At 39.1% G+C, this 17,434-nt stretch overlaps 1 protein-coding gene across 2 annotated transcripts in view; it reads left to right on the forward strand.

Annotated features, from left to right (window-relative positions):
- Nucleotides 1-17,434, forward strand: part of Aftph (aftiphilin) — a 67,135-nt gene that overhangs the window by 17,227 nt on the left and 32,474 nt on the right. For both annotated transcript variants that reach the window (XM_057771579.1, XM_057771580.1), the window contains exon 2: nt 6,424-8,348. In XM_057771579.1, the coding sequence (XP_057627562.1) occupies nt 6,456-8,348 (1,893 nt within the window). In that variant the 5' untranslated portion in view covers nt 6,424-6,455. The remainder of the gene's footprint in view (nt 1-6,423; nt 8,349-17,434) is intronic.

Raw genomic sequence — 17,434 nt, forward strand, 5'->3', positions numbered from 1 at the left:
ATATTGCTGGGCATGGTGCCTGATGTCTGTATTCCCAGCATGTAGAAGAAGACTTATGTAGACTATATGGACCTTCTAGGTAGAAGAATTGAGGCCAGTCTGAGCTACATAGCAAGGCAGTCTTACTGAAAAAAAGGAAAAGAAAAAAAAAAAGGTCCAGCATAGGAGCATAGGAAAGTAAAATGGTATATTCACTTGAAATATCTTTGATAGCTTCTTTTGAAAACCTAAATAGATACTTACTATAGGTTCCAGCACCACTCTTGGCGTCTTAACACCATGTCGTCGGCGTCTTCTTCTTCCTCCTCCTCCTCCTCTTCCTCCTCCTCCTCCTCTTCCTTCTCCTCCTCCTCTTCCTCCTCCTCTTCTTCTTCCTCCTCCTCCTCCTCCTCCATTGTATAGTTTTTATGAGTAATGCATTTATTTAAATATACCCTTTTTATTTTTTAACATATGAATGTTTTGCCTTTGTATGTGTATGATGTGTGTGCCTGTTGCCTGAGAAGGTCAGAAGATAAGGTGTCAGATCTGCTGGAACTGGAGCTATAGGTGGTTGTAAACCACTATGAGGGTGCTGGGAATTGAACCTAGGTCTTCTGCAAGGGCATCCAGTGCTCTTAACTGTTGAGCCACATCTCCAGCCCCTTAATTTATTTTTTAAAAAGATTTATTTGTGCCGGGCGGTGGTGGCGCACGCCTTTAATCCCAGCACTTGGGAGGCAGAGGCAGGCGGATCTCTGTGAGTTCGAGACCAGCCTGGTCTACAGGCTCCAAAACCACAGAGAAACCCTGTCTCGAAAAACAAAAACAAAAAAAAAACAAAAAAAAAAACAAAAAAACAAAAAAGATTTATTTGTAGCCAGGCAGTGGTGGTGCACACCTTTAATCCCAGCACTCGGGAGGCAGAGGCAGGCAGATCTCTGTGAGTTCAAGACCAATCTTGTCTACAGAGAGAGTTCCAGGACAGGCTCCAAAGCTACACAGAAAAACCCTGCCCCCCCCCCCAAAAAAAGGTTTATTTGTATTTTATGTGCCTGTGTGTTTATTAGCATATGTTTATAGGTGCCTGAGGAGGCTAAAGAGGATGTCAGATCCCCTGAAGCTAACAAGTGGTTGTGATCTACACAACATAGGTGCTGGAAATTGAACTAGACAGAGTTCTTAAATGCTGAGACATTTCTTTCAATGTTTATTATTTATTAATTTTATTTATTTTCATTTTGAGAGCTGGGGAAATGGCTCAATGTATTAGACCTGATCTGTATTGAATTCCTAGCATCTACAAAGCCAAGCGTGACTATGTGTGCTTATAATCCCAGTACTGGGGTACAGAGACAGGCAGATCCCAGGAGTTTGCTTGCTGGCTAGCCAGCCTTGCTAAGGTCAGCGTCCAGTTCAGTGAAAAACACTGTCTTAAGGCATTACGGTAGCAAGCAAAGGAGGAAGAAGCCACATGTGTAGGTATAAGAACATGGGACACTAGGCAAGAAAACTGGATTTGTGTGTATCTTTTATAATTTTTTTCTTTGAAAACTAACAGAAGGCCAGGCAGTGGTAGCACACACTTTTAAATCTAGCACTCAGGAGGTAAAGACAACTGGATATCTTAAGTTTGGGGCCAGCCTGGTCTATAGAGCAAGTTCCAGAATAGCCAAAGCTACACAAACACACAAACAAACAAACAAACAAAACCCCAACAAAACGGAATGCTTGAGCTACCATATTTATTTCCTTTTTTATGATGATTTTATAATGAAAATAATTCATAAATAAAGATCCACGATGGATCTTTTTTTGGGGGGGACTTGTATACTTCTCTCATGTAAGGCTTAATGGCTGACCAGACCTTGACCTCTGAGTCATTTTCAGTCTTTTAATTGGAAAATTAAGGCCATTTATATTCACAGTTATTGCTGAAAGATATATGTTACTAGCTCCTGTCATTTTGATTTTTTGGGGGGGGTGGTTACTTTGACTAATCTATACCCATTTCTTTTTCTCTAAATTCATTTTAAAGGTTTGATGCTTTATTGGGTCAGTCATATTGGGTTTTTTCCTAATTCTCGTTGGCTTATTTTACTATTCTGGTGAATCTTACTATTTCTTTCATGTTTGTATTTATCCTCCTCCTCTTTGTATATAGTTTAGAGATTATGAATTTGGTTTAGGATTATCTTGGGAGGTCTTTATCTCACCTTTGATTCTGAAGGATAACCTTGCTCTATACAGTAATCTTAGTTGGCAGTCATTTTCTTCAGGACTTGAAATACAGCATTCTACACCATCTAACCTTTAGATTTCTGCTGATAATTTTTCTGGTATTCTGATGGACCTCCTTTATAAGTAACAACATTTCTCTTTTGTAGCTTTATATATTCTTCCCTGGTAATGTACTTTTGGCAGTTTTAACTATGACATGATGTGGAGAGGTTTAGGAAATCTACTAGTGTTTTCTTGAATAAGTTTTCTGTGCTTTTTGCTTTCATTTCTGTTTGTTTGTCTACACCAATTCATAATTTTGGTCCCTTACCTTTCCTAGGTCTTGTATTTCCTATAGATCGTTCCTTCCTATGTCTGAATGTGATAATTTGTCAACATTGTCCTTAAGCCCTGATGTGTTTGCTCCAGTTCCTTGTGAGGCTTTCAGCTGAGTTACTTTTTTGATATGTTGAGATTTTCATTTCTAAGACTTTGTTGGCTTCTTTTTCAGAATCTTTTATTGACATGTTCTTTCAGATCCTCTATGACAATAATTCATCTTCATCATCATAATAATAAATAGTGTTTTATATACTTCATTCTAAAACAGAACCTGTCAGGGTTATTCTGGTCCTTTGTGTGAAAACCAGGCTGGCCTCAAACTCAGAGATCCACCTGCCTCTGCCTCCTGAGTGCTGTGATTAAAGGCATGTGCCACCATAGCCTGGCTTATTTTATTACTTTTAATTATTCCTTAATTTATTGAACTCTTTTATTCTCTTTGAGTTCATTGATCATTTTTTAAATAAATCTTTTTAGTTATTTGCCCGTAGTTACATTATTTTGGACTGGAGAGGTGGCTTAAAGGTTAAGAGCACTGGCTGTTCTTCCAGAGGTCCTGAGTTCAATTCCCAGCAACCTCATGGTGGCTCACAACCATCTATAATGAAATTTGGTGCCCTCTTCTGGCATGTAGGCATACATGCCAGAACACTGTATACACAATACATAAATAAATCTTTTTAAAAAAGAAAAAAATTACATTTATTTTATACAGTATTTCATAGATTTAAATTTAGTTACTGGTGAGTTATGAATTTGTCTGAAACAGTACTCTGTTTATTCATAATTCTTAATATATTTCTGTGTTGGTATGTGAGCATCTGTTTTGGGGAATGATCTTTCACTTTTATGTGAGGTCTTCTTAGTGAGCAGCTTTTCCCTAGGGGCTCATTATTGCACAAATTCTAATTGTTCTTAATAAAAACCCGGAGTCAGATATTAGGGTTTGAAAGCTGAGAAATCAGAGAAACAGTGCAGCTGGCCACTAGAGAGACTTTTTACCTCTTTCAAATCCTCAGACTGAAGGGGCGATCCTCAGACTGCATCTTCAGACTGCATCTGAGCTTCTGCCTCCTGTCACCTTATATTCCTCTCTCTAACCAGCCATATCTTGTCTCTACCTCCCTAGTACTGGACTTAAAAACGTGTGGTCCCAAGTACTGGGATTAAAGCTGTGATCCACTGCCTCCCGACTCTGTTTCTCTTTTAGACTACATTAATTTCTTGTAACCCAGAGTGGCCTTGAACTAACATAGATCCCCTGTTTTCCAAGTGCTGGGATTAAAAGTGTATACCACCACTGCCTGTCAACTAGTGGCTTAGGTCTGCACTCTGATCTTCAGGCAAGCTTTATTTGTTATATTACAAACAAAGTATCACTACAGCACGCTCCTCAGTACTGTGTAGAGGAGAGAAGCTGCAGTGACAAGCTCTACCTGCTTTGCTGGATTCCCTTCCTGCCCCTTCCCTGAAGCCAGGGCTGCGGGCCTGCATTTCTGCTGCTCCAGTATGCTTTTTAGTTTTCCTATGTATTTCCATTGATTCTCATATTCGCTTTTTCTCCTTCCCTAGCCTTCATCATCTTTTTTAGGTAGGAACTGGCTATGTGGCCCCAGTAAGTCTAGAATTTCTTATGTAGTCCATTCCGGCCCCAAACTTAGAATCTGCTACAACCTTATACATGCTTGGATTGCCTGGGCCTGACACTGTAAGCTCTTTCTTGATTCCTAGAGTTCTTTGTTTCTCCAGAATACAGTTGCCCTTTCTCATTCACAGAGCTATGCATAAAATAGCTTTGTCATCTTCCCCCCTGCCCAACCCTTTTTAAAAATTACTCATTTTATATTACGTATGAAGTTTTTGTTGAAATGTTTTGCTTACATGCATGTGTTTGTGCTTGGTGCCCAAGGACATCAGAAGAATGCATCAGATACCCTGGAACTGGAGTAATGGCTAGTTGTAAACTACCGTGTGGGTACTGGGGATTGAACCTGGGTCCTCTGCAAGAGCAATAAGTGCCACCTCTGCAGCCCCAGCCTTTGCTTCTAATATGAGGTCTCATTTATTGGTCTTTACACAAAGGATCGAAATAGCGCTGGCAGGTTTACTTTAGGAATTAAGTACTTAAAATACTATAAGTTAATGAGTATGGGAAGGCATATCCATAAATTTACTTGGATCTTTATACAGCAAAATAAGTTTTAAATTTGTTTCTTTTAGTGTTCTTTCTAAGTACAGAAGTAGAGGACAGTAAAAGTAAATGTTTATTAATTCAAGCTTGTATGATAGCAAAATAAGAAAATTGCAGATGAGGAGATTGCAAATTGATTTGTTATTATAAAAGTGAATTTGAAAAAGTAGTTTCTCAATTTTTTTTTTTAATGAAGTTGAGCATACTATGTGACCTGATGTTCAAATTACTGCGTAGCTGTGTCCTAAAGAAATGAAAACTTAGGTTCTTGGAGCAATCTACATGTGTTCCATGACAATATAGTCCATGATAAGTCAAGACATTTGCACTGTGGTTGTTGGCTGCGTTGTCGAGGGAACCTGGGTAGAGTATATGAGAATCCTACAGTTTTTCACATCTTCTGAGCTTTGAACTAATTCAGAATTAAAAGTTATCCGAAAGTTGGCTGGAGAAATGGCTCGGAGGTTAAGAGCGCTGGCTGCTCTTCCAGAGGTCCTGAGTTCAATTCCCAGCAACCACATGGTGACTCACAACCATCTGTAATGAGATCTGGTGTCCTCTTCTGATATGCAGGCCGAACACCTATACATAATAAATAAATAAATCTTTAAAAAAATGCTACAGTCTTGGGAAGGAGATTCTATTTACTTATTTTAAAAAAAGTTATCCAAAAGTCAACTTGAGCCAGAAATAAACATTGGAAAGCAAAATGAAGAACATAATTAATAGCAGTTATTAGAGATAAAATAATTATATATATAATGTTTTACACACACACGTATGTATGTAAACACACACACAGAGAGAGAGAGAGGAGAGAGAGAGAGAGAGAGATTATACAAATCTATTAGGCAAACACTGAGTCCCCAGTAAATTTGAACAAGAATTTTTAAAAGATAGGAGAGTACCTGAGAGAAAATTTTATAGGTGTACTTTTATAAGTATATTTTCAAGATTCTCTGAAATCATGCCCTTAATTAATCCCAGTACTTGGAAGGCAGAGACAGGAGGAGCTCTCAGTTTGAGGCCAGCCTGGTCTACAGGAGCTTTCCAGGATATTCAAAGCTATACAGAGAAATCTGTCTTGTGCGTGCATGCGCACACGCCTTGGGGCGGGGGGGACTCTCTGAAATCCCATATTTTTATTGTTTTGCCAAATGCCCCCAGTAATAAATGCTAAAAAATTAAGATTAAAAAACATTTTACCTAACAGAAAAATGGTGCTTGCCAAAACACAAGAACCTGAATTTTATCACCAGAACCCAAGGGCATAAAAAGAAAGTCAGTTGGAGCTGGAGACAGGTGTTTCTTATGCTGACCAGGTAGCTAACTGCTTGGCAAATTCTAGACCAGTTAGAGACCAGGTCTCAAAAACAAAAAGGTGGGTGGAGTCTGAGAAACAATGCATGAATTGCACCCAGAAGCACACATGCACCTGTATTTACACACACACGCATACACAGAGCAGAACAGTATTCTTCGTGGTTTTGGTGGTAGTGGGTTTGTTTTGTTTGCTATTTTGAAATTAATGCCCAGATTGACTAGCTGTGTATCTGAGGGTGACGTTAGGCGTCCTGTGTACACTTCCTAAGTCACCATGCCCAGATAACTGTCCTGTTTTTAAAGTAGCTTGAAATAGCTGTTTTATCTCATCTCTTCTCAACAACAAAAAATGATTTTTCTTTTTTTAGGCATAAATTAATTATTGGAAAGCTGCTAGACAATGGAGCCAGACATCATTCGAATGTATTCTTCGTCTCCCCCACCGCTAGACAATGGAGCAGAGGATGATGATGAGGATGAATTTGGGGAATTTGGTGGGTTTTCAGAAGTCAGCCCTTCTGGTGTGGGGTTTGTTGATTTTGATGCACCAGATTACACTCGTCCTGAGGAAGACTTTGTACCTTCAAACCATTTTATGCCAATTCATGATTATTCAGAAAATGTAGATAGCCTTACAAGCTTTAAGTCCGTTAAAAATGGTAATGATAAGGATATCACTGCTGAACTTTCTGCTCCTCTGAAAAGTCAATCTGATATTGTACTTTCTACCACCAGCAAAGAAATGACTCCATCTAAAATTTTAGAGACTTCCATCGATGGCACGGAAAGCCTGGGAGATTTAAATAAAGTAGTGATACCAGGACCAAACACTGGACAACCCAGAAGTTTCTCTCCAGGAGATTTTAGAACTGATAGAAACATTGTTCATCAAACCAAACAGTTAGAGAGCTGCAATGGTGAAAAGCCGCCTTGCCTGGAAATTCTAACAAACGGGTTTACAGGTTTAGAAACTGTAAATCCTCAGGGAACAGAAGACCTGGACAACGTGGCTGATTCAAGGAGATTGAAACCTCATAGCCCTTGTGGCACGGAGTGTGGTTTAGAGTCTGCATCTAGTCCTGCTAAGGAATTTGCGGATTTTGCTGCCTTTTCCCAAACAGAAAGGATACAACTAGAAGAAGCAGAATGTGCAATTTTAAATGATAGCGATGCACTGACCGTCCAGGAAAACAGCAGAGTCAACAGAGTCAACGAACTGAACTCTAGGAAGGGCGTGTCTGTGGGTAGAAGCTTTGAGGATGAAGGAGTTACTGATGGAGAACATCAAGTCTGTGTTTCAGAGGTCCATGTAATAACTGACAGAGATCTCCATGTTGAAAAGCAAGACCTTCAAACACTGCGACAGGATGAATTTTTAAATTCAAGAATTCAGTCTGAGGCTTGGAACTTGGTAGACTCAACTGAAAATTCAGAAGCCATTAGGCGGGACCAGTGTAAAACTGAGGAAAATGATTTATTTGCTTCTAAATGTGCTGACTTATGCATGGATTCTATTAAAACTTCTGATGTTAATGAAGTTGATTCTTCCAAAGAAGAAAATAGAAAGTTTACCAATTCCAAAAGTCCGAACCTTGATCCCACAGAAGAAAATATTTTGGATGACTCGGCTGCAAGCATAAAAAATGGTGACAGTGGTAACGACTTTGCAACTTGCCACGATACCAATGAAGATGATTTTGGCGACTTTGGTACGGCCAGTGGTGTCACTCCACCTTTTGTTACTTGTACTCAAGATTCAATGAGTGATGTCACTTTTGAAGAGACCTCGGAACATTGCCTACATTTTAGTGAGCCAGGTGATGATTTTGGAGAATTTGAGGATACAAATGCTGCTTCTTGCCAAGAGGAAATGATATTTACTGAGTCCAACCTAAAACAGACCTCTGGTAGTTTGTCAGAGGAAGATCAGTTGGCAGGAAAGTCTGCTGGAAAAGACAGTGAATTTGGAGATTTTGATTCTGTGCCAAATACTCAAGACAGCAGTAGCGCTTTTCAGGACGCCGATGACTTTGCTGACTTCAGTTCAGCTGGTCCTAGCCAAGCTATAGACTGGAATGCTTTTGAGGATGAACAAAAAGATGGTTGTTCTTGGGCTGCCTTTGGAGACCAGCAGGCTCCTGAATCCCAGCATCGAAAGGAAGTCTGGCAGTCACATAGGACAGATGAAAACATTGATGCTCTGGGAACCCCTAAGATGCACAGCATCCCTTTAGCGACTTCCAAAGGAACAGTTGCTAGTGGCCATTTGCAGGATTCAGCCACTTCAGTTCAGGTATTTACTAATTTCCTCTATTTTTAATAGCGTGTTAATTGCCAGGGAAACTTCTAATACAACTTTAAAAAATTAACTAAATACCTGCTAAAGGGGTTTCTGTATGAAATAAGATATTTGCTGGCCTGATTTAAAGATTAGAGTTTTCACAACCTTTGAAAGTTGTAAAATTGCTATCATGGGGAATTTCTTAGTTAACAGAAATGCATCAATTTAAATTATTTATTAATAATGTTTGTTTTAAATATTAGCCATTTTCCTTCAGTTTTTATCTTTACAGTGATTTTTAAAGAAGGTTGTCTTTTTTTTAACTTTAGAGTTTAAAAAGGTCATTTAACTATGTCCCTTAAAAATTAGATTAAACTACAGTTTTGATTACAGGAGAGAGCTAATGGGATTTGAAACCTCATAATTTAACAGCCACAAAAAGATCTCGCATAAGATAAATTAAGGTTTAGCCCTAGAAGAAGAAGAAGTAACTGTGGCTTATCTTATTGTGGTTAATAGTAATTTATTTATAGTTTCTTGCTTGTGTGTATATGTGGTTTTTGTTTTGTTTATAGCAATTCTTAGGGAGTAGATGTATCAGGGAGAATATCTTTACCACTCAGCACGTGTGTACAATTCTTTCTTGTTCATATGCTTTCAGAAAAGATTCATTAATATTTATTTTGACCTAAAACATCCCCTGTAGTTGTAGTTTGGTAATCACTGTTTCCCAATCCTGAGTTGTTCTCTGTACTAGTTCTTACCATTAGTCAGCCCACGTTGTGAGGAAAAAAAGTCTCCTCTTTACAGTGGTGATTGATGTGGGCATCTTGTCCACAGGCTTCTTTCTCACAGTAGCTCTGTCTATTGGTTTTGCAGTTGTCTCTTGCTAAGAAATCCATTTTCAACTAGAGCTATCTCCGAAGTCTGTTAACTGAAATGATTCTACTTCACTGCTTTGACAGCTTTGATACATGTGGTGTGACCAGTTGACACTCAGAGCTTCTCACTTTTTCTGGACTCTGAGTGTCTGAGTAGTTTGTTTGCCAATTCAGTTATTGCATGGCTTGGCTAGTGTACGGTATTACTGCTTAATAATTTATCATTGAGGAAAGCCTTATAATTCTAACAGCGAATTAACTAATTTTAATACAAAATGAAGACTATTGCTTTGACCTAACCCTTTCCCTATTTAGTTTCCCTGCAGTAAAGTATAGGGTGACAGTGTTACTGGATGATCTTTATCTTTAATTTGTAGTCTGAGAACTTTAAACATCAGATAATGAGTTTTTAAAAGTATAACCACTTCAAATGGAAATTTCTTGCATCGTACATGTTGAGTTTGTTTATATATAACTTAATAGTTGAATATGTATGTACACACATACATGTATCATATATGGGCTTCAGTGGAATAAGACGTGATGTTGCTTCTTGACAGCCTCGTGAAAGCTTTATAGTTTGGGATAATGAGTGGAAAATGTACAGAAAGATAATTTTGTTTTGTTAAAATGTAAATTACATAGAAATAGCAAAAATATAAAGTTTGGTGAAATCTTTTGGGCCAGGCTTCATACTGTGATAAATGGGGCATGGGACCTGCAAGATTTTAGAGGTCGATGTCGAGTGGGAGAGCAAACACTGAAGCTGTTTGTGAAGGCGGCCGAGTGGGAAATGGGTTAGCCTAGTAGACGGGTCAGTACGTACAGATCAGACAGTGACTTTCCTGGCCTGCTGTTCTGAAGGAAGCTGGCCTGGACTTTGCTCCCTGGACTTCAGGTTCTGCTGAAATTGTACATTAGTCCTAATCTTGCCCTTTGAGGGAGGATTATATTCGTTAATGTTTTTCTTAAAATGTCTCCCAGCTGCAGCTGCTTTCCTTATCAGTCTTCTGAGTGCTGGGTGGCAAGCGCCAGCCACCACACCTGGCCAGGAGTCTTGATTAAATGGCCAAGGAGCCTTTTCAGCAAAAGAGTTTATAACTTAAAGCATTGATTTAACACTGAGCTTTTGTAAAACTAAATATTACTCAGAACATTACTTGAGAATTTAGGTCATTGATAAATACTAAGATTTTCTTCTAGAAGGGAGGCCATGAAGTTATTTTTTGTTAGTAGCCATCCAGCTGCTATTACTGAAAAGGTTATTAGATGAAATCCGAGACCTTTAAGAATGAAGGGTATAGGGGCTGGAAAGATGGCTCAGCAGTTGAGAGAGCTGCTCTTCTGGAGTACACGAATCCAGTCCCCCAGCATCCATGCCAAGTGACCCACAACTGCCTGTCACTCCAGTTCCAGAGGGATCCCACACCTCTGGACTCCTTCAGCACCTGTACTTATTAAGTACACATAAGTCACACATACACAAAATAAAAAAATAGTGTTGGAGAGATGGCTCGGCCATGAAGAGCACTGTCTCCTCTTCCAGAGGACCTGGGTTCAGTTTCCAGCAACCACGTGGCAGCCCACAACTGTTTAATGTCCTCTTCTGGTGTGCAGATGTGCATGCAGACAAAGTACCCGTATACATAAAATGATAGTAAGTAAGTAAATCTTTTAAAAAAAAAACACCAAATAGTAAGATTTAAGATTTTGGCCTTATGAGTCTTTGTTTACTAAGTATTTGGTGAATTGGTTTTGTTGTTATTGTTGTTGTTTTTACTGTTTCACCCTCAGAAAATTTGTCATTCTGGCCTTTAATACCAAGTAGAAGTATTGTGTTAGATTTGTCCAGAAACTGTGCAGAGGGAACTAATTGTCTTTTTCAGAGCGTGGTAAATATTACGATGGTCACTCTTTTTATAGTTTGAAATTAGGGATTGATAAGTATACAAGTGTAGCTTGTATTTGATATCTGATTTAATATTTAATGGTGGTAAGGCATAAGGTATCCTCTGAAGTGGAAGATTAGATTACTTGGGTTTTAAAGTTCTTTAACATAAGACTTGGTGTTCTATTGCAATAGAAAAGCCAGGATTTCATCATAAGCAAGAAAGAAAAACTAATTGGAAATAAGCTGAGGAGATTTTAACAGGTGCCTTAAATACAAGGTACTGTAAAGAAATGTGCATTTCAAGTGGCAGACGAGCCAAGTCTAAAATCCCAGGAGCCGTGCCACTCGTGCCTCTGAGAAGCCGAGCTACACTTTCAATACACGAAACTCCCTGAGTTTTGTTTGTTTTTACAATACTCAGGATTCAAAATAGGACCTTGTCTGTGCTAGGGATCATTCTACCACTGAGCCACATCCTTAACCCAATAGACCCTTTTTATAATCTGTGTCATTTAGGAAATAGAGATGTATCATTTAAGGAAATGGATGTATAGATAGAACAAGTCGAAACAATGGGGTATGTGAAGGGAAAAGGAAGAAGGAATAAGTACATAGTAGATAATACACAGTAAGCTGGAGACCATAAAAGCTGTAGTTCTAGTGTGAATGTGAAGGCCTGAAAACCAGGAGAGTGTTGTGTGTTCCAGAATACAGTTCAGGTAAGAAGACAGAAAAATTGGTATCTTTAGACAGAAATTCTATGGTTCTCAGGTTTTGTTTTTTCTTCTCTTTGGGTCTTTAATTGGATGCAGCCCTCTCATCTTAGGGAAGGCAGCCTGTTTTAGTCAGTTTATCAACTCCTATATTAAATTTCACCTAGAAATATCCTCATGTTTGACCAAATATCTGGGTGTGTGATTGCCTCATTAAGTTGATGTTCAAAATTAACAGTGAGTAAACATACTGTTCAGGATGCTTGGAAGACTTGAAACCTGTTCGTGGTTAAGACATACCACAAGGAACTTTCTGTATTAGGTAGTATGTGCAGCTTCTGTGCATCAGTAGACAAGATGAAATGGCTGCCTACACACCCCAGGGCCCTGCCTGCAGACAAAGACAAGACAGTAGTGGGAATAAGTCATGCATGATGCTTCATCCTCTTGGATGAATTAAACTTTCAAGTGATTAGTCATTGTCACTTTTCCTGGAGTCAGTTTGGTTTTTTGTTTTTTGTATTTTTTTGGGGGGGGGGCGTTTGAGACAGGGTTTCTCTGTGGCTTTGGAGCCTGTCCTGGAACTAGCTCTTGTAGTCCAGGCTGGTCTCGAACTCACAGAGATCCGTCCGCCTCTGTCTCCTGAGTGCTGGGATTAAAGGCGTGCGCCTCCACCGCCCGGCCAGTTTGGTTTTAAAATATAATTATAGAGACATTCAAGACAATGAAAGACTCAGATAGCAAATTATATATGAGAAATGAGAAAACTGGGGAAGATAGAGAAGAAAAGCCAGTGGTATAGCTAGTGCCACATTATGACTTTTTTACAAGTCCCTTTATCATAAAAAAAAAATGCTTAAGATTTTGTTCTATAACTTGAAATAGCAGTGAGCTTATTCTTATGTAAACATATACTGTATAATATTAACTATTAAAACATTTTCATGGACTCCAATAAATATTGTGGGCTCTCATAACAGCTAATAAGTGTTGTGCCTTCTGTCCACCTTAGCTCTAAGCATAGTATAAAGATTAAAAGCAAGCCTCTATAGTGCCTCTAAGAGTTTATACTAACTCCTCTTGAGCAGCTTCTCTGTCTCATGACATACACAGTAAAGAGACCTCAGAGATGTGTTAGTAAAGTGCTTGTGATCTCAGCACTGGCTAGGAGGGGAGGCATAGAGACAGGTTCCTGGACTCCATAGCCAGACAACCGAGCCAACTCCTTTAACCCTAGATGCAGTGAGACCCAGTCTCAGCAAGCCAAGTGGCCTGCATATGCACATGCATCCTCATGTTCATGTGCACACACAAAGATTTAGAGAATACTAGTGCTTGAAAATGCTTGTGAGGATAAAGTTGTACCTACAGCAGCACTCAGCTCATTGATTTTGTATACAGTAAGTACTCAGTAAATGTTAGCTGTTCCTGAATAACCTCAAACTTTTTAGAAAATAACTGTAAGTAGCTAGAAAGATGGCTCAGCTATTAAGAGCACTTATAGAATGTCTGGAAAGATGACAAGTGGTTGACATTTGGTCCTCTTGGAGAGGACCCTGGTTTGGTTTCCAGCACCATCTGGTGGTTCATATCTGTCTGTAATGCCAGTTCCAGAAATCCAGTGCCCTCTTCTGACTTCTGAGGGCACCGGGCATAGGCATGGTACACACACATGCATACAAGCAAAACAATAACACCCAAAATAAAAATAAATAAATCTCTTAAAAACAGTCATGGTGACATGCACCTTTAATCCTAACATTTGGGAGGCAGAGGCAGCTGGGTCTGAATTCAAGGCCAGCCTGGTCCACATAGAGGGTTCTAAGCCATCCAAGGCCATCAAGAAATGCTGTCTCAAAAAAAGAAAAGAATCAGTGCAGAACTGGTACACACCTTTAATCCTAGCACTCAAAAGGCAGAGGCAGGCAGATCTCTCAGAGTTCAAGTACAGTCTGTTCTACAGTTCTAGGACAGCCAGGACTACACAGAGAAACCCTGTCTCAGGAAATAAATAAATACATAAATAAATACATACATACATACAAAAGGGGGGAAGCAAAAAGTACTTGCTGCTTTTGACAGAGGATCCAAGTTTGCTTCTTAGCACCCACATCAGGTGGCTCAACCATTTGCATCTCCTGCTCCAGGGATCCAGTGCCCTCTTCTGGCCTCTGTAGGCACCTCCATACATACACATAACACACACATAAACATAAGTAAATCTTTTTTGGAATAAAAAGACCATCCTTCATAGTACAGGAAATAGTGTTAATAATTAGATTAGATTAACAATGGAAAGGAAAAGGGAGATAAATCAGGATTGCATGGGTTTCACTCTAGTTCTGGTTGTTAACAATATATTCACCTTCCAGGTTACTCAAAGCAAATCTCCTGTTCTTTTCTCATAGCTTTCTCCAGTAGGCACATTTCTGATTAAAAGGTGACTTGTGTACAAGTTAGCAGACCTCCTTTACTGGCATTCTAGCATTGGACACCAGTAGAGAAAATTCTGACACTTGCATTGCAGAGCCTTCTGAATTTTCGACTATACCCTTTATTAAAGCCCCAGTTTTTAACGTATTTAATGGCCAAATATGCTACTGTGTACCAGGCTTGGAACTAGTACATGTGGAAAATGGGATGATACAACTGAATTACATAAGCAGATTAGTATTTAGCTAGCCAGCCACCAGTTTTCTTGTTCCATACAGTATTTCATCATCACCCTACTCTAATGCTAGAAATATTTGAACGGCACATACAAATCAGGTAAACAAATACATTGTTGCAAAGAATATAGTCAGATCTGGATTAAATCCTTGGTTCTTAGCATATTGTTAATAAGATTAAAGATCATCATTAATGATCCAGGCTCTCTGAGCTTCGGTTTGTTTATACTATGAAATAATAACCTTTATCTGGTGGTGTTGCCTTTTTTAAATACTTTTATTTTTGATACTATAATGTAATTACATCATTTATCTCTTCCCTTTCCATCCCCCAAACCCTTTCATATACTTCTCTGTGTATTCAAATTTGTGGCATCTTTTTTTATTGATTATTGTTGCATACATATATGTATATGCATACATATTCCTAAATACATAAATACAACCGTCTCAGTTTGTAATATATTCCTTGTATGTATGTGTTCAGAGTTGATCATTTGGTACTGAATAACCAATTGGTATACTCATCCCTGAGGACAGTTATTTCTCTCCCACTCTCAGCAGGAATTCGTTGCCTGTAGTTTTTTGGTGTTTTTTTTTTTTTTTTTTGTAAGGGTTGAGGCCTCGTGTTATTGACCCTCCCCAACCCACCCCACTCTAGTCCTGTTTAACACGCCTGTTGTCCTTATCAGCTCTGGTTTAGGCAATCCTGTTTTAAGACTTAATGGGTGTAGCTTCTGACATTACTGGGAGACACAGTTTCACAGCAAACACCCTGATCCTCTGGCTCTTAAAATCTCTCCACCCCCTCTTCTGTAATGTTCCCTGAACCTTAGGTGCTGCAGTTGCATATCCATTGGAACTGGTCTCTAGGTTGCGTTTTCATAGATTGTGGTTTTCTGTGGTGGTCTCCATCTGTTGCAAAGAGGAGTCTCCTTGATGAGGGGTAAGATAGTACAATTACCTGTGGGTATAAGGACAAATATTAAGAATGTAGTTAGAGATTATTCTGGTTTAGTAAAGTGGTGACTGTAGGTTCTCATCCAGAATCCATGATTTCACTATCTGTGTGTAGTTGGCTAAGTTTCCAGTACCAAGAATGATTTCTGTCTTGTTTGGTAGATCTTAAGTCCAATTAGAAAGTTGTCGATCACTGCCAAGGTATGTCTGCCACTACTGCACCCTTTGGGATATCATGCCATGCTGGTCAGTGACATAAGTCAATGGTAGCATAGTTGGGTAGGACTGTGGGTTGCTTCCCATCTTTGGAAGTTTGTATGGTGCCTTCTGGTACCATAAAAGCCAGTACTCAGGGAGGAGGCATTTCAGATCAGTTCCAGCTTATGGGCCTGTGGGCCCTGCATCTGAAGTGTATGGTGTTTTCAGCAACAGAGACTTAATGTTCTACCTCTGGGAGACAAACAAGGACAGTTGCAATAAATAGCCTGTAAGGGAGTCTCTGGACAACTCTGACCAACAACTCAAAGCAGGGCTTTTCATGCCTGATGTTGGCATTTTTGTTTGATGGTCTTTGTGTAGCATTGCTTGACCAGATAAGAAAATTTCATTTAAACTATATAAGTGTAATTATAACACAAACTCATATATTATAGAGCTATTTTTAGGTAGATAGTAATATGACTACTTGTTATGTTTTTTTTTTCAGACATCGCTACTGTTATTTTGCCCTCTTCCTTCTATATTCCCCCTTCCCTAATTAGAGCCCTCCTTTTGCCCACCCTGATATCCCCTCTGTTGTTCTCTAATCCTCCTGTCCTGGCAGTAGTATCATTTTATTTTCCTGGTTTCTGCAGTGACTCCAGGGTATGTTCTCACATCTAAAGATTTGGAGCTAGGAGCCGCCAGTGACAGAGAATATGTGACATTTGTCTTTCTGGGTCTGGGTTACCTCACTCAATATGATATTTTATAAGTCCACCCATTGATCTGCAGAGTTCGTGGCTTTTTTTCTTTATAGCTGAGTATTATTCCACTGTGTAAATGTACCACGTTTTCATTATTCATTCATTGGCTGAAGGGTGTTTAGGTTGTTTCCATTTCTTAGCTATGGTAAGTAGAACGGCAGTGAACGGCCGAGCAAGTAAATATCTGTGGAGTAGGATACTAAGTCCTTTGAGTGTACTCCAAGGAGTGGTTTAGTTGGGTTATATGAGCTGTATGGTTGATTCATTTTTAGCTTTTTGAGAATTCTCCACACTGATTTTTAGAATAACTAGACCAGTTTGCAAGCTGATGGGATTTCTATTAAAAGATTTAGCATATAATACATTTCCAACATCAAACATAGCATAATACACAGAATGCATTCAGCTGTTGTTACCAGTATATATTGTAATTGGATCGACATGCCAACCTTTGCATGTAATTGTAAGAACAGCAGTCTTAAATCAAAATGAAGTGCTCTTTAAAATCTCACATATGCACTGATTTAGTTATCCTCTTCCCAGCAGTGTTCAGGATTTAAGAATTAAAGACACAGTCTGTCCCTTCAAAGCCCTTGTAATTTTCAGGAGCTCAGCTTGAAACTGCTTTTATGGTTAGACAATGGTGGCACACACCTTTAATCCCAGCACTCAAGAGACAGAGTTCAAGGCCATCCTGATCTACAGAGTGAATTCCAGGATAGCTAGGGATACACAAAGAAACCCTGTCTCCAAAACAAAACAAAACAAACCCCTTCTTTCATGACAACAAAACAGTGATTTGAAATTGAAATTCAACCTCCCCACTTACTTAATATTTATGTGGCCATAGGCAAGTTAATGTAACTTCTCGGTGCTCCATTTTTCTCATCTAGAACGTGGATATAATATTGTTACTTCTGGAGCTGGAGAAGTGGCTTAGTAGTTTAGGAGCACTTGCTGCTTCTACAGAGGACCTAGGTTTGGCTCTCAGCACCCACATCACATGGCTTATAAACACC

The sequence above is a fragment of the Chionomys nivalis genome, chromosome 6 (assembly GCF_950005125.1).
Source record: "Chionomys nivalis chromosome 6, mChiNiv1.1, whole genome shotgun sequence".
NCBI lineage: Eukaryota > Metazoa > Chordata > Mammalia > Rodentia > Cricetidae > Chionomys > Chionomys nivalis.